This window comes from Mustelus asterias, chromosome 16 (assembly GCF_964213995.1).
Source record: "Mustelus asterias chromosome 16, sMusAst1.hap1.1, whole genome shotgun sequence".
In the NCBI taxonomy this organism is placed as follows: Eukaryota; Metazoa; Chordata; class Chondrichthyes; order Carcharhiniformes; family Triakidae; genus Mustelus; species Mustelus asterias.
This window is the reverse complement of record NC_135816.1, coordinates 36,160,341-36,182,003: the sequence shown is the minus strand read 5'-3', so window position 1 is coordinate 36,182,003 and position 21,663 is coordinate 36,160,341. Positions and strand designations below refer to the sequence as shown.

General features: G+C 41.5%; 1 protein-coding gene across 4 annotated transcripts; it reads right to left on the bottom strand.

The window, feature by feature from the left end:
• Positions 1-3,147: 3,147 nt before the first annotated feature.
• Positions 3,148-20,219, bottom strand: cnot8 (CCR4-NOT transcription complex, subunit 8). Of its 4 annotated transcripts, none has more exons than XM_078230926.1 (7): positions 20,048-20,219; positions 15,117-15,266; positions 11,288-11,481; positions 9,216-9,377; positions 7,233-7,377; positions 6,324-6,434; positions 3,148-5,122 (listed from the first exon to the last, which is right to left on the bottom strand). In XM_078230926.1, the coding sequence occupies exons 2-7, from the start codon at positions 15,231-15,233 to the stop codon at positions 4,991-4,993; spliced, it is 861 nt and encodes a 286-aa protein (XP_078087052.1). In that variant the 5' UTR covers positions 15,234-15,266; positions 20,048-20,219; the 3' UTR covers positions 3,148-4,990. The 4 variants fall into 4 exon arrangements, with proteins under 4 accessions (XP_078087052.1, XP_078087051.1, XP_078087050.1 ...); XM_078230925.1 differs by lacking the exon at positions 20,048-20,219 and adding an exon at positions 19,530-19,990 and having other exon boundaries at positions 3,154-5,122; XM_078230924.1 differs by lacking the exon at positions 20,048-20,219 and adding an exon at positions 19,494-19,898 and having other exon boundaries at positions 3,154-5,122.
• Between the last annotated feature and the right edge of the window lie 1,444 nt (positions 20,220-21,663).

The window sequence follows — 21,663 nt, the reverse complement described above, 5'->3', positions numbered from 1 at the left end:
TGGAAGGGGTGTTGGTTAAGGGGGCTGCTTTGTCCTGAATGATGTTGAGCTTTGAGTGTTGTTGACCTGTACCCATTCAGGCTAGTGGGGAGTATTCCATCACATTTATTACTTGTGCCTTGTCGATGCTGAACCAGCTTAACTTGCTACATAATCCCCAGCCTCTGGCTTCTTGTAGCCACAGAATTTAAATGGCTGGTCCAGTTAAGTTTCTGGTTAATGTTAACTCTCAAATTGTTAATGGGGGTGGGGGAAATTCAGTTATAGTACTGCCATTGAACATTATGAGGTGTGGGTGGGTGGGTGGTTAGATTTTCTCTTGTTGGAAATCATCATTGTCTGGCCATTCTGTGGCGCAATTGTTACTTGCCAATTATCACCCTAAGCCTGAATGTTTCCTAGGTCTTGCTGCAAATGGTTATAGCTGCTTCGGTATCAGGGAATTGCAAATTATACTGAACACTACCAACATCAGCGAACCTCTTACTTCAGATCTTATAATGGATTGAAGCAGCAGCTATACATGATTGGGCCTAGGACACGACTCCCAATGAATTTCTGCAGCGATATCCTAGGGCTCAGATGGTGGTCTCCAACAACTTTCCTTTGTACTAAGTGTGACTCAAACCAGTGGAGTTCCCAGATTCCCACTGATTTCAACTTTGCTAGTGCTCCTTGATGTGACACTTGGTCAAATGTTGCCTTTGATATCAAGGTCAGTCAATCTTGCAATTCAGCTCTTTTTGTCCTGTTTTGGCCAAGGCTGTAATAAGGTCTCGAGGAGAACGACCAAACTGAACGTCAGTCAGCAGGTTATTGTTGAGGAAGTGCCAATTAATGGCTCTTTCGATTACATGTACCATTATATTTTTAAAAATTCATTTACAGGATGTGGGCGTCATTGGCGAGGCTAGCATTTATTACACATCCCTGGTTGCCCACGACAAGGTGATGGTAAACCACTGCAGTCCATGTGATACACCCATAGTGCTGTTAGATAGGGAGTTCCCCAACAACAATGAAGAAACAGCAATATATTTCCAAGTCAGGATGGTGAGTGACTTGCAGCTGGTGGTGTTCCCAAGTATCTCCTCGTCCTTTGAGATGTAGCAGTTGTGGGTTTGGATGGTGCTGCCCACGGAGCCTTGGCAAGTTCCTGCAGTGCATCTTGTAGATGGTACACTACAAACATCTTTTGTACCAGGTATGACTCCAACCAGCAGTGTTTCCCCCCGATTCCCATTGAACTCCACAGTTTTGCTAGGGCTCCTTTATGCCATGCTGTCAAATGCTGCATTATGTCAAGGGCAGTCTGCTCACCTCAAATGTCTGGAATTCAGCTCTTTTGTCCATGTTCGAAGCAAGGCTGTAATGAGGTCAAGAGCTGAGTGACCCTGGCAGAACCCAAACTGAGCATCAGTGAGCAGTTTATTGCTAAGCAAGTGCTGCTTGATAGCATTGTTGATGACCCTTCTTGTCATTTTGCTGATCATCAGCAGACTGATGGGGTGATATATGGCCAAGTTGGATTTGTCCTGCTTTCTGTGGACAGGACATACCTGGACAATTTTCCACCATGTTGAGTAGATGCTGTGTTGTAGCTGTACAGCAACAGCTTGGCTACAGAGACAGCTAGTTCAGGAACACAAGTTCTCAGTAACAAAGCTGAGATCTTGTCAGGGCCTGTAAGCCTTTTCTGTATCCGGTGTGTTCAGCTGCTTCTTGGCATTATGTGGCGTGAATCAAATTGGTCAAAAGACTACTAACTGTGATGCTCATGGCCTCAGGAAAAAGGCAGAGATGGCTCATTCACTAATCACTACTGTCTGAAGATGGCTGCTTCATTCTTGTGTTTTACACTGATGTTCTGGGCTCCCCCATCATCGAGGATGAACATGTTTATGGAGCTGCCTCCTCCAGTTTATTATTTAATTGCTCACCACTTCATGACTGGATGTGCCAGGACAGCAGATCTTTGATGATAATTTGGTTGTGGGATCACTTGCATGCTGCCTCTGCTGTTTGGCATACATGCAAGTCCTGTGTTGTAGCTTCACCAAGTTGGTGCTTCATTTCAAATTATGCCAGGTGCTGCTCCCCAGGTACTCTCCTGCACTCATTGAATCAGGGTTAATCCTCTGGCTTGATGGTAACAGTGGAGAGGGGGAAATGGCAGGCCTTGAGGTTACAGGTTGTGGTTGACTACAATTCCGTTGCTGCTGATGGCTCATAGCATCTTCGGTACCTGGTTTTGAGCTGCTAGATCTGTTATGAATTTATCCCAAGCGGGCACAGGGTATTTTACATTCTTGAACTGCTCCTACTTTATTGATAGTCTGTGTAAAGGACAAAAATCTTGCATTGATATAGCACTGTCCACAACTTCAATGTTCCGAAAATACTTCAGAACCAATTAATGTAATCATTGGTGATTTGTATGGGAAGGCAGCAGATAATTTGTGTACAGCAAGATTCCACAAATAGTAATAAGATAGATGACTAGTCATATAAAACCAAAATATTGTGGATGCTGGAAATCCTGAAATAAAAACAGAAAATGTTGGATAAACTCAGCAGGTCTGGCAGTATTTGCCGAGAGTAACAGAGTTAATGGTTCAAACGTGCAAACTCTGCACAGACAGTGACCCAAGCCGGGGCCCTAGCGCTGTGAGGCAGCAGTGCTAACCACTGTGCCACGTGTTGCCCTGTAGTTTATGGCGTGATTGAAAAAAAATTAAATTGTCCATCATTCTCATTAATCAAGTCAGTAAATTGTCTTAAATTCGATGACACAACATGCAACCGAGTGTGTCTAGATCTGGGGGTGGCACGGTGGCAGAGTGGCTAGCACTGCTGCCTCACAGCGCCAGGAACCTGGATTCAATTCCCGGCTTGGGTCACTGTCTGTGGGGAGTCTGCACGTTCTCCCCGTGTCTGTGTGGGTTTCCTCCCACAGTCCGAAAGATGTGCTGGTTAGGTGCATTGGCCAGACCAAATTCTCCCTCAGTGTACCCGAACATGTGCCAGAACGTGGCGACTAGGGGATTTTCACAGTGATTTCATTGCAGTGTTAATGTAAGCCTATTTGTGACACTAATAAATAAACAGAAGTAGAAGACATACACATAATTAGAATGAACAAAAAATAAGTGGCAAACATAACTCACATTTAAATCACAACTTATTATAGAAAATCCCCCATGGCGCTTTACAAAAAGAAACATACATTTTGCAACTCCAAACTTTGTGCACCATTGTTCCATCTGGATAATGAAGATTGTATGGATGAAAAGCGACAATGTCGAAATATGCTATTGTTTGTTGCTAATTTTGTCCTCCAAAGGCAAAAGATTATATACATATTGTTCTTGTATGAAACAAATTTTTAATTTACAAACATATTTAAATTACATTGGTTCAGGTTTTTGCTTAAAAGTCTGGATATCTTGCATCATCACCAAAGTATTAAAATAAATAGAGTTAATTCTTAAAAGAAGATTTCTGTAGAGGGAAGTGCTTAAAACCAAAAGACCCTCATTTCTCACAAAATATCAATAGCTAGGGTCTTGACCCAGCTATTTAAAATCCATTACTGCAAGTTGGAGCTAATTAAGCTAATTGAAGTAAATTAAACATTTTACACGTAAAAAATACTTCCATCAACAACAGTACGAAAGGTTTGAGTGTATTCTTGACTTTAAAAGTGAAAGCAACTGTATGAAGGTCTTATTCAAATCGATGTACAAGTGGCATTTTCCACTCGTCATCTGAAAGCAAAACGAATATTTAACCAAAGAGACTTGGATCAATTTACGATTCTTGTGGTAACAGTAATGCAGTCATTAATCATATCACAACAAAAAGCTCATGGTTCAAGCATCCAATTCAGTTCACAATGGAAGATGGGGAATCTACCTGCCATTAAGTATCACATTTCAGGTCCATGGTACATACACTGAGAAAGGTAAAGCACTATTGCAAAATCCTTTAAACACAGGGATACTCAGATGATGAAAATCAGATCAACAGATACAATTAACAATTTTCTGTTTTAAAAAATTGAAGTAAAAAAAAATCTTAATTCTATTTTCTTTCTATAAACAGGATGAATTTTAACTTTAATAACATGTATTTGATAAAAGCGTAAGCAAGAACAACTCTTTTTAAATTAACTCATTTATGTTGAAAATTAATAGCAGGACAGTACTACAGTAAAATAAGTTCAATCCCCCGGCTGAAATTCCTCCTTTCAGCTGTTTAAGTCAATTGAACGGGATAATAAAGATTTGAAGTTTACTAGCGTGACTGCACCTGGAATTATTCCTTCCATTCAAATAATGGAAATTCTCCCCTCACGCCATTAAAGTACTTTGTAAACACTGTACCGCAGAATAAACATTAACAAAATAAAAGCTAATCCTGAAATCGTTTTACACCCACAGCAGTCCCTCATAAGAAAAAGGGTTTGTTTTGGCATGAATATGTAAAATGTTTCTCATAAAAATAAGCCAAAGGTTATCACAATGCACAAGTCCATGGTGTTAGGGCCCATCATTCCACAAAACTAGCATGCATTGTGACGTGTAATTTTCACTACTAATGTCACCTGATCAAGGAAAAGAAAGAGGAAATCAAAGAGAAAAAGGGAGAAAAATAGGGAAAAATGCAAGAGGTAAAAGTGGAGAACATAAACATACTTTAGGGTATAAACTGAAGGATCCTGACTGGACCAGTGCAGATTAACCTACAGCCTGGCTTCCCTCCCCTGTCATCGACTGATCTAGAAAACAGTGAGCAACAGCACAGCATTTCCAAATGTTAAATGGCAAAAATGTGTTTTTCTTTTAAAAAAAGCAGCCATGTTTTAATACCTCTGGCAGCATCCTGCCCAATATCTCCAAAAAACTTGTGCCAGGAGAATAACACTCTCATTTTGTAGTAAAATGTCTGTTTAAAAACATCAAGGTTTGGTAAAATGTCTCAGCTGTGGTCAGTGCTGTTTGCTGTTGGTTTCTTCTTCAGATGTCCCAGCTGTCCCATTGTGGTTGTTAGTTAAACCTGATCCAAGACCATACAAATGTCCACAGTACTTTGTGTCATCAATGTTGTCTTCAAAAAATAACTGGGAAATAGAAGTATAAATATTTAGGATGAATTTACAGCAAGTCAGCATTGGGCTGGCACGTTTCAGGAACACCGATGCACAAATGAGTAACTTTGCCCCGCACAGTATGGTCTGTTAATCTGGGTACTGGTACAACATGCAAACATGTACCAGTCAATGCACTTGGAGCAGCAGGGTGGAAGGGGGGGGGGGGGGGGGGGGCGGGGGGGCGGGCCAAACTTTGGGCAGCATCAACTAATGAATTTCCGTTGGCCACACCCAGAGCAATAACATTTTCATTTCAGTGAGGGGAGGAGGCAAAATGCAGAAGCGGTTTCAATCCAGGTGGCCAAAAGGAAAAGGCCAGAGCCACGAAGGATAAAATTCTTCTCTTTATGGGTCTTCCCCTTCGGAGACCATCAGGAATGGATGCTCGACAATAGTACTAGAGCAATACTCAGGCAGTCCAGTTACATAATACGGAAATGCCCAACTTGATCATTTCTGTGGTTCTCATTAGCCTTGCACTATGGGTACTCTCCCAGTACCCTTCACAGAGAACCAATAAGGAACATCCTAGAGCTCATTCCTTCAGTCCACCCAAAAATAAAAGGCAGCTGAAACCTGCTGTGTATAACGCAGCGCTTTCATCTCAAGATTTAGACTTAGGATATAGCTGGACCGGGCTTGTGTATTTAGAAACGACCCATTTCATTTTGTTATTATGTGCACTCTTTTATCCTACAGATAAATTCTGAATTTTTGGCTTTGGTTTCATTTAGTTTTAAATATTGTAACTTCATATTAAAATATCAGGCAGCAACGTCAGAGATAAACCAAGTTCTCTTGGCATTCCATTCAATATTCCTCTCAACCAATACCACCAGTTCACTTTTATGTCATTGCTGTATATGGGGATGTGACTCCAGTTTTTGTTGATGTAACGGTCTGTACATATTCCAGCACTGTCCTCACTCACCCAGGTGAGCATAAATAACGTGCTACAAAACATACGCCCAGCGTTGTACGGTACCGAATTAGAAAAACAAGTCATAAACAGGAAGAATTTATTGCGCACTACTTAAAAAAAAATCTGCAATCTGTCCATGAAAAAGAACGGTCAGATGGCATCATCTTGTAAGATGATGCTTTGCGTCAGTTGTTAATATTTATTAAAATTTTGAAAATAATTTTGCCACAGCATTTGTCACTTTCATACCTCCCTCATTCTGAAGAAAGCCATGCCCGTCAGTAGTGAATCCGAGCCTGCTTGATGCTGTCGTCCAATTCTCTCCAGCTCCAGCTGTTCAGCAACTTCTTGCAGACCGCCCTGTAGAAAACGTCCACTAATTGTTAAATGTGACCACTTAATTTCGGACTAGATGGCTGCTACAGCAATGAGGCTTTATAACACTTCTTTCAGTTAAGTGTTATTCGGAAGACAGATACAGTAATTGTTTGCGCCAGCGTAGCTGATGCAAACCTGGTGCAGGGTGCAACCCCTGCGCCAGAATAGGTGGGCCCAAAGCTACACTGGGCTGGAGGCATCACTCACACCAGACTGACGAGTTCCAGCCACCTGCTGGCCATCCCCAAGCCCATCACCAATGAAAAGAATTTGAATTTCAGATTGCTGCATCACCAGCAACGTGAGGAGGCAGCGGGCTATGAATAAGTTGAGGGAGGAGGGAATGGTGCTTTGGGGAGGAGAAAGAGAGCAGACATTCAGAGGCCAGTCTGTGGTTTTAAAATAGAGTCAGGAAGAGTGCACCTGCACATGAATGGAGGCAAAGCCACAGTGAAATTAATCACAATGCACAACATAAACAGGAGGCTTTCCTACTGGATAGACAATAAATCATCTTTAGTCTTCAAATTTAATTTGGTTGATAGAAATACAATTTTAGTCAATGACTAATTTCCCTCACTTTTGTAAAATGACTTACAAACAGATGCACTTGTACGTGAAGTCTCACAACACGAACCTGCCTGAAATGATTTTACTGAAAATAAAAGCATACCTGCTACATCGCTGCATTTATCTTAATTACTGCCGTTCTTACTGTTTAATTGTGATATCTAACATATGCACAAAATATGGAATTTATATTCAACTTCATACAAATACCTTAAGGTTTTTACAGCTTTTCATCAGATACTTCACATCGTAGATAGCAGGGAAAAACAAATGCAGGATATCAAAGAACTCTTGCTCTTCTTCTGGTAGTCGTGAATGGGTTAGAAGTTTGATCAAGTAGCCAAAATCATAACCACTGCATGAAACACAAATTTCTCAGGGTTAATACAATTTTAATAATACAGTGGAGCCCCGTTTTAACGCGAGGGTTGGGGTCCATAAAATGTGATCGCGACTGTTATCGGGGTCGCGCTAATTCACTAAACCGGAAATAGTTAAAAAGGGTCCGTCGTGCGATCGCGCAATATCCGATTTCGCACTAAATCGGGACGCGTAAAATCGGGGCTCCACTGTACTTATTTTAGAATTGCGCAGTTCAATGCTAAAAATTAAAATTTATAAGTTTACAAAAAAAATCTACTTATGTCACAAAAACAGAAAAACCAATAAAGGTCTTGCAGAGTGAAACTAAAGATTACCGATGGGAGGTCCTGCTTTCTCCTACATTTTAATCCAGTGCAACATATGAAGCCTTAGCTGAGAGGGTAGCAAGGTTTCTGTTAATGTTTCAATGAAACCCTTAATTCTTTAGTATGTAAAAGCAGTTGCATATTCCGAAGGTTCCTTTAAATGCCAACCAATCTCCAATCAGCAGTTTCTGCAAACTTCAGCAATCTGTGGACTTGCACTCCAAGGTCCCTGTTTCTCTACGCATCTCACTATTCTACCATTTATTGTGTATTCCTTTGCCTTATTTTGTTTTTCAATGTACCACCTCACTTTTTTTGTGTTGAACTTTGTCTGCCAATCTGGCCAGATAGCTGACATCTTCTGACAGTGTACAGGTTTCTTCCTCAATACTAACCACAAGGCCCATTTCTGTATCAGCTGCAGATTTCTTAATCCTGCCCCCTACATTTAAATCTAAATCATTGATATACATCATGAAAAGTAAAGGATCTAGCATTAAGCCTACCGAGCCTCACTGGAAACAACCTCCCAGCCACTAAAACACCCACCAACTATTACCCTCTTCCTACCACTCAGCTGGCCAGATCCAACTTGTCACTTTCCCTTGGATACCATGGACTTTTAATTTTCTGACTAATCTATCATGTGAAACCTTGTCAAAGGCCTTTATAAAATCCATGGAGAATATAAACCCCTCACCCGTTACAGCTTTTAAAATTCAATCAACTAATAGACAGATATGATCTTCCCCTAAGAAGTCCATGCCGACCTTCCTTAATTAATGATTTCATATATCAATTCAGTTTCAATCACAGTAACAGAGGTTGTATTTTTAATTGTTAGCACTGTCAAAATAAAATTAGGACACCAATAAGTTTCAGTGACATATTGTCCACGAGTTTGAAAAATAATCGACCTTTTACCCTGAGAAAGGATCAGCTCGGATTGGTCTATTTTCAGATTAGAAGAGCAAGTACTGGGAGTAGACCAAACATAGTGCCAACTTCGGATCATTCCCCCTGTCATCCTTGCATGTGTGGATACAATGTCTAGCTCAGCTATATTGGCTTAGATTGGGGGTTACCAAATTGGGGTCCGTGGAAAGACAGGCACATTTGAAAAGTATTAAAAATGCTGCGCGGCTGCTTGTCCAATCAGAGGCGAGCTTCTCTCTGATTCGACGAGCATGGACAGAGTAATGGGAAGAGAGGACCTTGGAATAGAACTCCGAGTGGGGTCCAACTATTTCTCGGCAAAATAAAGGGCACCAACTTTGTGAGGATATTCAAGACTCCTGATGCTCTCGGGAGGTCACTAGGGGTTCCGTGGCTTGAAAAGTTCGGGAAACCCTGGCTCAGATTATCAATTTGCCTGCCCAGTTTGATTAAGATCACACAAAGAATGTTGCATAATGAGCCAATGTCTTGAGGAATGGAGAGAAAATGAAGGGGGAGGAGGTCATAATCTATATCAATGTTAAATACTTTAATTGCAGGGACCAACCTGTGAAATGAAAGCCATTTAACATTGTCACACAGCACCACCCCAGATGTCATGAGCAACTCTGCAAAGTAAGAGGTTTCAATTCCTTCTTCTTCATGTTTTTTGAATTGGAGCCCAGAAGTTCTCAGCAGATCTATCGAATCTTGTGAGTACATGTCCTCCCTTTAAAACAAAACAATTTTCAAATATGTTTTTCCACATCATTAACGATGATCAGCCGACAGACAATACGGCTGGGATTTTACGATCTCGCTCGGGCGAGGCTTGCAAAATCCCGCCCGAGGCTAACGGAGAATTCCGTTCTGCGAACCTCACCCGCCCTGATTCCAGGGCAAGTGAGGCGGTAAAATTCCGGCCTACATATCTAATTTAATCCAAGTATTTTTCGATAAAATTAAGTAACCTTTTAAAGTTGCTTCAATTATTCAAGTATGCAAAATGCATGAATGATCATTATGGTGAAAATCTCTGTAGACTAGGGTTGCAAATTTATAAATTAAGATTTTGAAGCTGATATGCTTTAAGGAAAGTAAGTTATTGCTGGTTAAAATGCAAGTTGGTCCCCAATAATTCGGCAAGCTTATCCAATAAATACTTGTCACATATTGTGTGCTACTGCGAGAGAGAGAGAAAGAGACAGAGAGCAGTAGCACACTATATGTGACAAGTATATTTGTCACGCTTCTCGGCCTTTTGGCTAAGATCAAGTGTAATATGCCGATTCTGCGCTTGGTTGAGGTCATTAGGTTACATTTAAGCTTCACTTTCACATGAAGCAACTTTTAAAAATGGCATCTCGGCCTTTTGGCTAAGATGCAAATGAGATAAAGCCTCGGAGGAGGAAGACCTGCGCCCACTCCAATCAGCTTGGCTCATGTAGATCAGGCCCAAGACAGGGGTTGCATACCCTGTCTTGTCAGCTTGGATCAGGAATGTCTCAACTTGTTGAGACTGTGAATTGGACTTGATTTGATTGAATTGGAAAAGTATTTTAAAAAATTGTCACACTATATGTGACAAATCTGTAAACAGTCCCCATATGATGCTGGGAGAGCAGGATAATTACTCATTTTAGCCATGTAGTGGATGGAGCTAATGGATTTTTGTTTATAGATGAAGATTCCCCCTGGAGTTTTTGGATTAGATTGATTGGCAAGGCCATGTGCTAATATGATTAATGGGAGCAGCTAGGTCTGCAGGAGAGAAAACAGTTTTTGAGTTGTAGCTGAGAATTGCTTGAGGACAGAGGCTTCTACAAGCTGCTCAAAAATAGCTTTTGCAGAAGGCAGTTCAGTTGCAGTTCAAGTCTGGTTGAAGCCAGAAGGATTTTGCAAGTTTCTGGAAGTTTATCACTTTCTGAAAGCTTCAAGACTGTTAACAAACTTTAAAGCAAGTATACCTAGGTTTGCGAGCTGTATTTATTTATAGTGGATTTGATTTGTTTGTGAATGGGGCTTAATTGGAACTGGAACAGACATAACCTAGAAAGTTGTTTCCTTCCATTGTTAAATATGGTTCAATTTTAATGGTTAAGCTGATTCATTTGTTAGAGTTATATTTAAACTGTGTTATTAAATAAAGTTTGTTTAGATACAAGAAATCCCTACTTTGTCATTGGAATTACTCCTGGAGCGAAATATCCTATCCTCACATTTATGTCAAAATAGAAAATTGTTGGAGCCTCGTCTGGCTCCATAATATTCCTTGGGGTTCTGGTCTGGGACCCTAACAATAGACCAAGAAGGTGCCATGTACGAGGCAAATCTGTAATGAGTTAATCAACCTCAACCAGGGCACCAAAATTCCATTAGCACAACTAGGGTGGGCAAACTGGAATTCTGCTCCTGATCACTAACTAGCAAACTCTACTGGAATGCTTGTGTGAGATACCAAGCAAGAATTCATTTGTCATGGCACTAAAGCCAAATAATTTGTTGTACAACATTATCTTGGATGAAATACTAGAGGGTGATCTGCACTTATAGAACCATACACAGCAGCACATCAAGCCTTAGTAAAAAGCAAAAAAAAGAACATGATACATACAGTTGGGCAGCTTTATCTGTACTTACGTAAGATTGAATTTAAAGTTGAATTGCCAAGTAGAGGTTCCAGGAGGATACTGGTTTTTCTCATTCATGAACGTTAATCCTAGCTGGATGATTTTCAGCAAGTCCACATTACATCGCAGAAGCTGGTACTGGTAATCTACAGTGCTACGGAATTCTCCAATTGGTCTTACCACAACACCAGGAAACTCGGTATCCTATGAAAGGTTAAATATTCCAACATCAAAAGTTGATCAATTATTAATGCAACTGAAAAATATAGGAAATTGATGATCCAAAGGAAAGAAAAAAACTCATGAAATGAGAACAAAAATTAAATATCTGTGTCACATATGTCACTTGTTAGTTGAGCATAGGACAGTTTCACTTATGCTGAGACTCAGTAATGTTATAACCAAATCAATAATGGGTGGACATTTAAGGCAATCAGCAAAAATTAATGGAATGCACTGCCCGAAGGAGTGGTGAAAGCAACTTCAGTGATAACTTTCAAAAAAGGTATTGGATAATATTTGAAGAGGGAAAATTTACAGGACAATGACGAAACAGCACAGGAGTGAAACTAATTGGATAGTTCTTTCAAAGAGTGAGCACTGGCAAAATCGGCCACATGACCACCTTTTTATACTGTATGATTCCAAAATCATTCCCAGTGTTGGGCAATTTCAGTACTAGTCTTTCCCCTGTGGATCTGCAGCCCAACGAACACCCACAAAAAAGATGAGTGTAAAGAGACAAGAATTATAATTAAAATGTCAAACCATATTAAGTTGTTGGAGAAGACACAGGAATAATTATAACGTGGTTATATTTGTAAAACTTGTTGCTATTTTGGGTAGTTGGATGGATTCTTTCAAAACAACATTGATGCATTTAAGAGGGGTCAGCAAAGCGCAACAATGAAGATGGAGAAACTCCAGTTATATGCAAGAACTATTGCTTGTTTTTAAATATAGAAAAGATGGAGTGACAAGAAGTGAAATGTAGAATTCTGAAGATAATAATTGCAGGAGTTTTGAACTATGAATTAGAAAACAATGGTATAGCGAAAGAGTCAAAATGTCAATGAAACTATTATAAGGGAAGAGGGAATTATCACCACCTTCTTCCACCTACCAACATAGTGAATATGTGGATCAATCTTCTAGCAAAAGAATTCATGTCATAACAGTTAATTCCTGCAAAAGTAATCTGGTTAAATATAGATGGAGATCTTAATTATTCAAAGAATATGTTAGCTTCAATGCAAATGAAAACAGAAAATGTTGGAAAAAATTCAGGTTAGGCAGGATCTGTGGAAAAGGAGTTAACGCTTGGGGTCACTGACTTACAGTGCTGCTGAAATGTCACTGACCTGAACCATGAACTCTGCTCTCTTTCTGGTGCTGCCTGACTTGAGTGCTTCCAGCATTTTCTGGTTTTAATTCAAATTTCTATTATTCACTTTTGTTTGCTTTGATTATAGTTTCTATGCTGCTGGGTACACAGAAGTGGGATTAATATGCCAGGGTTGAATAGCAGAGATGCAAAAATAAATACACTTTCTGGAATTGCACTTATCTTTGGGAACAGATGGCATTTGTGCCAAAGCTTTACATAAAGTGTCTGAATGGGTGGTGAACACAACATGCTTGGTGCATTAAACCAATGGTCATTCCCCATTCCATAATTACCTGTGCTCAGAAATTCTCCACCATTATTGGCACATGTCCAAATCAGCAATTATGTTTTCACTGTTACCAATCTGACTTGTAGTGATTCATTAGTTGGTGCCTGAAGGTCAGATTTCAGGGTTAATCCAACCTCTGTTTGTCACTATTAAAAATATAGGAAGATTTCAGCTAGTTCCACTGAATACTTTGTTGGAAGAGAAAGTACCTTTAAAGAATTCGAAGTATATGAAAAGGGAAGGCAGATGCAAGGTGGAAGTAAAATCCTTGAGTAGACAGAAAATGTTTTAAAAGTGCTTTAGGTTTCAAATTGAGTCTTGTTAACTAGAGTAGCAGTTCAAAAGGTTTGGAATTCTAATGCAAAAACAAAGAATATTCTTTACTGAAAAAAAAAATTGGCTCTCTTTATTCAATGTCCAGACTGAGAAATTCCCCTTTCACTGTGCACAGGTATCATTAGAAACTGGTGCTGGACATTGTGGATGCTTTGGTACATGCTAAATCATCAAAAACTGACAATATATATTTGATGTTTCCCAGCACCACGGCATGCCATCTACTACTAATTTTAAGATTTTACTGCTGCCGGTATCCTAACTCTCATCAAGTCAACTCCTGTAATCTTTGATAACAATGGCTCCCACTCCGGCATTACCCCAGTTTTAAAATTCTTATCTTTGTTTTCAAATCCCTCTGTAGCCTGGCAGTTTCCTATCTCCATAACTTCCTTCAGCCCCGCAACCTTCCAAGATATCTTTGCTCCTCTAATCCTGGCCTTTTGAGCATCTCCAATCTTGGTTACTCAACTCACTGTAGGCATAGCTGCCAAGACCCTAAATTCTGTAAAATAGCTCCCTAAACCTCTCCCTTCTCCGTTAAAGCACTTGTAAAACTTACCATTTCAATCAAGCTTCTGCTGACCTGTCCTAATATCTACTAATGTGGTTTGGTGTCAGATTGTGTTTGATAATGCTCCTGTGAAGCAGGTCGGGACAACCTATTGGACTGAAGAAGCTGTACAAAGGCAAGTTATTGTAAATAACCAATACAAGCATTTCCAATAACCTTTCTCAAATGTGCTTATTTGTGCAAAAAGAATTAAAAGGCCATTGCAATCTTGTCCTTTTAGCTTTAATCAACTTGTCTAGCAATTTGCAAAGAACGTGTCTTTTCTTTGCTCTGACGAAAGGTCATCCAGACTTGAAAAGTTGGCTCTATTCTCTCTCCACAAATGCTGTCAGATCTGCTGAGATTTTTTAGCATTTTCTATTTTTGTCTTTCCTTCAATTTTCTTGGAAAATATTAACTGGGGCATTCTCACCTCTCGATTGAAAAGCCATTGGTTTAAACCCCACTCGAGACATGAGCAAATAAGCTAAGCTAACAATTCAGTGCCGTACTGAGGAAATGCTACAGTTTCAGAGGTGCCATTTTTAACATGCATGGAGGCGCAATCTGCACTCACTTGAACATAAAAATATTCAAAATCAGGGATTTTCCTCATTGTCCTGACTGATATTTATTCCTTAACCAACGTAACTGAAACAGATTTATCATTCATCCCTTTATTTTTAATAGGACATTGGTTAATGTAAATTCACTACCACGTTCTCCTCTGTTACAAAACGACAATTATACTTCATTGGTGACTCAGGACACGAAATACGCTTTCTCTTTCTCCATTGCTCGAAACTGTACGTGGAACAATTTTTCTTTGAAGTAGATACTTCCTCTCATCCTTACTTGATAAATTTTAAAACTTCGAACCTCTTACATTACTGCTTCTCCAATCGAGTTTCCCATCAGTGCACTCACCATTTGTTTCCAACAGACAGTGCAAGATTTCAAAGCTATGTATTAGATTTCTATCAATGTAAACGATTAACCCAAACTAATCCTTCTGTCTACATTTGTTAACCTACTCTCAATTATTAATCGTTTTGGAGCCTGTTCATTACTTTAAAACAAACCAGAGCTCTCACCTTTCACTCCATCTCCCCAAAGCCACTGTATAAATAGATGTCACATAAATGCATAACGTCAAGGCACATATATAGCAATACCTATTTCAATTCATTCCATAGATTTCTAACCACTCAATTTAATGGAATACCGGGTAGTTACAATTTAAACTCCCTATCACACAATTCATAAACACTTACCATCGCTATATAGTTGTATTTCTGAATAATCAGGCGAATTTTCCTCATCTCTTCTTCCAGGTTATTTGCCCATACCTCACGGATTATCTGACTGTGGTCTTCTTCGGCGGCCGGCATCTTGAAGAGGTTGCCAAAGTTGGCGGATGGGCACTGGAAACAACAAAGAACATAAACTGATGTAGACATGTCAATTCCAACAAACTCAATGAGGGAGACACGGCTTGTGTGGAGAAACCACACAATTTTGCACGTGACCCATCCGCTAGTGCAGGAGTCCGCAAAATAATCTCTTTAGCAGGCAGGAGAGTAAAACACAATGAGCTATTTGTGTTGGATGTGATCTGTGAATTGGTTGTGTGTGGATGCCATTAACAGACAATCTTTAACCACATTAAAAGCAGTTCAGTTGGCATATACTAGAATGTTTGAGTCTCAACCTGCCCATTATCTCTGGTTTGTCTACATCAGTGAAATAGTCGTAAAATTTCTACTAACATAAAATAATATGAAATTATTAGCAAATACAGCAATGAACTAGGAAGGTGAGTAGCATGTTAGCTTTAATTACAAAGGCATTGGAGTATAAAATAGGCGTTGCTCCAAGTTTACAGGGTATTGTATAGGCCAGGCATAGGCCATTTGGCCCTTCGAGACTGTTCTTCCATTCAGTAAGATCACGGCTGATCTACTATCTCAATTCTATCTTCTCATATCCCCTAATTTTCTTAGTACCTAAAAAACATATCAATCACTGCCTTGAAAAGACTCAACGGCTAAGCACCCACAGGGATAGGGAATTCCAATCCTTTAATTGAAAAACGTTTTCCTCCTCTCTGCAGGGGGAGTGGATTCTCTAGCCTACCCGCAGCATGTTTCTCACAGCGGGAGGTGGCGCACCATTTGGGATCTTCTGGTCCCGCCACTGTCGATGAGATTTCCTGCTGACTGCAACCCACGGTGGGGGTGCGTCATGGTTGGGCCAGCGGTAGTGCGAACAGCCAGAGAATTTAGGCCTCGGTCTTAAATGGCTGATCCCTTATTCGGAGACTGTGACCCAACGTTCCAGATTCTCCAGCCAGGAAAATACTCTCACAGCATCTATCCTGTCAAGTCCCTTCAGAAATTTGTATATTTTAATTAGGTAACCTCCCATTCTTCTAAACTGCAGCTAATATAGTTCTAGTCTACTCAATCTCTCCTCATAGGACTTCCCATCATCCCAGAAACCAGTCTGATAAATCTTTGTTGCACTCACTACAACAAGTAAATCCTTCCTGAGATAAAGAGACCAAAACTGCCCTAATCAATAGGTCTGGCCTATACAATACCCTGTAAACTTGGAGCAACACCTATTTTATACTCCAATCCCTTTGTAACTAAATCTAACATGCTACTCACCTTCCTAGTTCATTGCTGCATTTGCGTTAACTTCCTGATTTATGTACAAGGACACCAGGTCCCTTGGAATACAAATGTTTCCCAGTTTCTCACCATTCCACAAAAAGTTAATTTTTAAAAATATTTCCTACTCGTGGAGAACTTCACACCTCACCATTTTCACTGTATACTAATACATGTGACAATAATAAATTAAATCAGCTGCCAAGTTCTTGGCCACTCATCTAACCTGTCTATATCCCTCTGCAACCTTTTTTGTATCCTCCTTATTGCTTACTTTTCCACCTAACTTTGCATCATCAAGAAACTTGGATCATTACATTCAGTGCCCTCAAAGTCACCACTACTGATTGTAAATTGCCGAGGGCCAAGTGCTGATCCTTGTGCCTGTTAATCTGGCAACCGAAAAAAGTTATGTTTATTGTGAACTGATTTTCTGTCAATCCCCAGCCAATGCTATTGCCCCCCCCAATCCCATGAGTCCGACATAAATATTATTTTCGTTAGGTAGCACAGAACTTGAGTGTTGCTGAAAAGAAAAGAGACATGCTATCGAAACCTTTCACCTTGCACTCATCAGGACAACTCTCAGGATAAGCTAACAGCAAAAGGTACAACAATTTCTACTGCATAAGAGTGCCAATTGGTAGAGAAATTGCCATGGAGAATGTAGCAGGGAACTGTTAACTGGCAAGCTTTTGTTCAAATTCAAACCAGGCAGGTCAACTCTGATTGGTCAAGGAATTCATGATGTGGAGATGCCAATTCAAGGAATTGCCATGGAGAGTGAGCCAGGGAATGGTAATCCCCCAACGTTTTGTTCACAATCCTACTTGTGCTAAGATTTGCACTGAAACCAATTTAAGTTTATAAATTGGGCTTGCAGTGTGGCTCACTTACACATGCTAGAAGCCACTTATGTTCACAAAGAAGGCCTTGTGTCCTTTACAGACAGAAGGAGCTTGCCCATGCATTGTGCCTTTTTCAACAAAAGTGAACAACCATTCCCTGGTTTATTCTCCATGACAATACCTTGGCCAATCAGAGTTGACCTACCTGGTTTGAATTTGAATGAAAGCTTGGCAGTTAATAGTCCTCTGCTGCATTCTCCATGGCAATGCCTCCACCAGTCAGAACCCACTTGCCAACCAATCAGCACTCTTGCCATGCAGTATAAATTGTTGTTGCATTACTGTTGCTTTATCTTGCACAGTCCTTAGAAGTGCAAAATAAAACACTTCAACAGCATGTCTCTTTTTTTCAGCAATACTTAAATACGGTTTACTTAAAAGCATTTTAAAACACTGCTTACATAGAGCAGTTACATATAAATATTATATAGTATAATTTACATGAAAGTTTCATGATTACGAATTCATTTAAAAAAGGGTCCTTCAAACAAAAATTGAGAACCGTTGTGCTAGTGATCAGGTTTGCTTGGGTTTTAAACGTTGCAAAACTTCACTAAGCTTTCATGCATTTTTTTTGAATTGCTTATATTTTACAGTGGAAGGCTGGTGAAAAGTTCCTAAGACTCATGGTGTGAACATTTCCAAGATTGTTTATAGTAAGTTGTATCTAATATTTAATTAGACTTCCAAGAGAAGTTCTTTGAATCAACTAATTCATTTTGTATTCAGCCAGCTTTCCAGTTTTGGTGACTTGTTTTTTCACAAAACCCAGGGATTTGTTACTATTTCCTTGCAGAGTATTTAAATTTATTAAGTACCATCTATATTTACATATTACTATGACACTTTTTCCAAGAGGGCAAAGGATGTTATTGGTTTCTTTGAGGGGTGTTTGGCAAGGGTTACACGTCCCCTTTTTGATCATAATGTATCCCTCTTTTCAGTTCTTTTCTATATTGGTTTATGCTCTGCTGAGACTACAAGGAGTCCAGAGAAGGAAGACACAGGTGCTGATCTTACAGTAAGTCTGGGGCTTTTGGTCAGGAGCAGGGTAGGAATCAAGAAGCCAGGAGTGGGCGCAAAGTAGGGGTGAGCAAGGGAGGTGTGGGTTGATGGGTTCAGGAGGCTGGTGAAAGGGTTGGCTGAAAGGAAGGTACCAAATACGGGCACAGAAATCATAGAAACCCTACAATGCAGGAGGAGGCCATTCGGCCCATCGAGTCTGCACCGACCACAATCCCACCCAGGCCCTACCCCCACATATTTACCCGCTAATCCCTCTAACCTACGCATCTTAGGATTCTAAGGGGCAATTTTTAACCTGGCCAATCAACCTAACCCGCACATCTTTGGACTGTGGGAGGAAACCGGGGCACCCGGAGGAAACCCACGCAGACACGAGGAGAATGTGCAAACTCCACACAGACAGTGACCCGAGCCGAGAATCGAACCCAGAACCCTGGAGCTGTGAAGCAGCAGTGCTAACCACTGTGCTAACCACTGTGCTACCGTGCCGCCCTGAATTCATAGGGCGGCACGGTAGCCGTGGGGTGCCACAGGGCACCCCATTCCATCCCACCTATTTGGCCAATGTCAAGAAAGGATGGGTTGGCCACCTTCATTCTGCGTTACCCTGTTCAAGGTGGCCAAGGCAGAAACATGCCCTTACTTGGCCAGTTAAGGCTCTGAACAAGCCCAAGGGTGGGTGGTTCGCATGATCTCCTGCTTGCCCACCATATTATAGGGGAACAACTCTATAATAGTTGTTATTATAGAGGCGAACCCACTCAACATCCTTGCAGAGCAGATCACCTCAGCTGGCAAAAAACTTCCTGGCGACTTTCTTTAAAAAAAAGGTTGCAATAAACTACCAAGGTAGCCACCCATTCTGTTTTATGGGCCTACCCACTGCTTGCAAATACACTGGGGGCTGGGGCAAAAAATCCCACCACCCTCTGACTTAGGATATCAAAATCTGTTGATCTTTAAGAGTTTGCCCCTTGATCTGACAAGAGGGGCATTGCTGCTCAAGCAGGAAGGAGTAAACTATGAACACTAAAGGCCACACCATTGTTATTGTATTAAGAAGCAACTGTTCATGTACAAGCCTTGTCTGTTTCAATTTAGAGTACAGGTGATCCAAAAGATGTTCCATCATCTTCAATCCTACACCGAGCAATTAGTAATGGAAGAATTCAGAACTTTGCGCAGATTTGGTGGGGGTTTTTTCAGTATTGAGGAGACTGTGGCCCATCTGCCAGTTGACTGGTCGGTTCACTCGTTTATTTTTTTACGCCAAATGAATTCCCTGGTGCGACATGATGCATTGAAAGCAGATTGATAGCAGGGTTGCTGCAAACAATATTCAACAGACGCTGCACGCCGGACTCAGTCAGCAGACGTGTCGTTGGTGAGCAGCTCCGGAAACGGGCCAAGAGGCTGCGTGTGTTGTGGAGGCGGCCGGACCGTCTGTGCGGCGCCCGGGGTGGCGGCGGGAAGGATTTGAGCGGCGAGCCCGGGGAGGGGAGGGGGGACGCTGCCGCTTCTCCTCCGCCTCAGCCCCTCCCCCCCTCCTCCGGCGCCGCCGACAACCCGGCACTGCAACCCAAACCCGCCGCTTACCTTGTCGCCAAGTTTAAACCAAACCTCCCGCACTGCCGGAGAGCCCCCACTAACAGATCCGCCCCCCCCCACTTTAAAAAAAAAATTAATTTGAATTGGCTCCGAGATTCCGGCAGCCGCCCGGAGCGAATTGTGAAAGGACAAAGGCGGCGGCAGCCCGACATGCGCACTGCGTGCTGGGAGGGGGGCGGGGCCAGCCTCAGGAGGAACCTGTCAATCATTTCCCACAGTGAGAAGTCTCACAACACCAGGTTAAAGTCCAACAGGTTTATTTGGTAGCACAAGCTTTCAGAGTGTCGCTCCTTCTTCAGGTGAGTGAGGAGTTGTGTTCACAAACACGGCATATATAGACACAGACTCAATTTGCAAGATAATGGTTGGAATGTGAGTCTTTACAGGTAATCAAGTCTTAAAGGTACAGACAATGTGAGTGGAGAGAGGGTTAAGCACAGGTTAAAGAGATGTGTATCGTCTCCAGCCGGGACAGTTAGTGAGAGTTTGCAAGCCCCCAGCCAAGTTAGTGAGATTTTGCAAGCCCAGGCAAGTCGTGGGGGTTACAGATAGTGTGACATGAACCCAGCATCCCGTTTGAGGCCGTCCTCGTGTGCGGAACTTGGCTATCAGTTTCTGCTCAGCCATTCTGCGCTGTCTTGTGTTCTGCGTTGCATTCTCCAAGTCGGCCCTTCATGACGCACGACAACGCAGAATGGCTGAGCAGAAACTGATAGCCAGGTTCTGCACACATGAGGACGGCCTCAACCGGGATCTTGGGTTCATGTCACACTATCTGTCACCTCCACGACTTGCCTGGGCTTGCAAAATCTCACTAACTGTCCTGGCTGGAGACAATACACAGCTCTTTAACTTGTGCTTAACCCTCTCTCCACTCACTTGATTATTTATAAAGACTCGCATTCCAACCATTATCTTGTAAATTGAGTCTGTGTCTATATATGCCCTGTTTGTGAACACAACTCCTCACTCACCTGAAGAAGGAGCGACACTCTGAAAGCTTGTGCTACCAAATAAACCTGTTGGACTTTAACCTGGTATTGTGAGACTTCTTACTGTGCTTACCCCAATCCAACACTGCATCTCCACAACACAAATGGTCAGCAGAGGCAAGCCCCAGTGCTGGATAAGTCTTTTTTTAAGTTTAAAGTTTATTAGTGTCACAAGTAGACTTACATTAACACTGCAATGAAGTTACTGTGAAAATCCCCTAATCGCCACACTCCGGCACCCCTGTTCGGGTACACTGAGGGAGAATTTAGCCTGGCCATTGCACCTAACCAGATATGACCACACCAGAGGGTGAATGGGCTCTAATCCTAAAACGCAGCTTTTAATTAGAATCAATTCCAATTAAAGCAACTTCGCACAGTGGTTAGCACTGCTGCCTCGCAGCACCAGGGACCTGGGTTCAATTCCAGTCTTGGGTGACTGACTGTGGAGTCTGCACCTTCTCCCCATGTCTGCGTGGGTTTCCCCCCACACTGCAAAGATGTGCAGGTTAGGTGGATTGACCATGATAAGTTGCCCCTTAGTCCCAAGATGGTTAGGTAGATTGGCCATGGTAAGTGGGTGGGGTCACAGGAATAAGGCAGGGGAGGGAG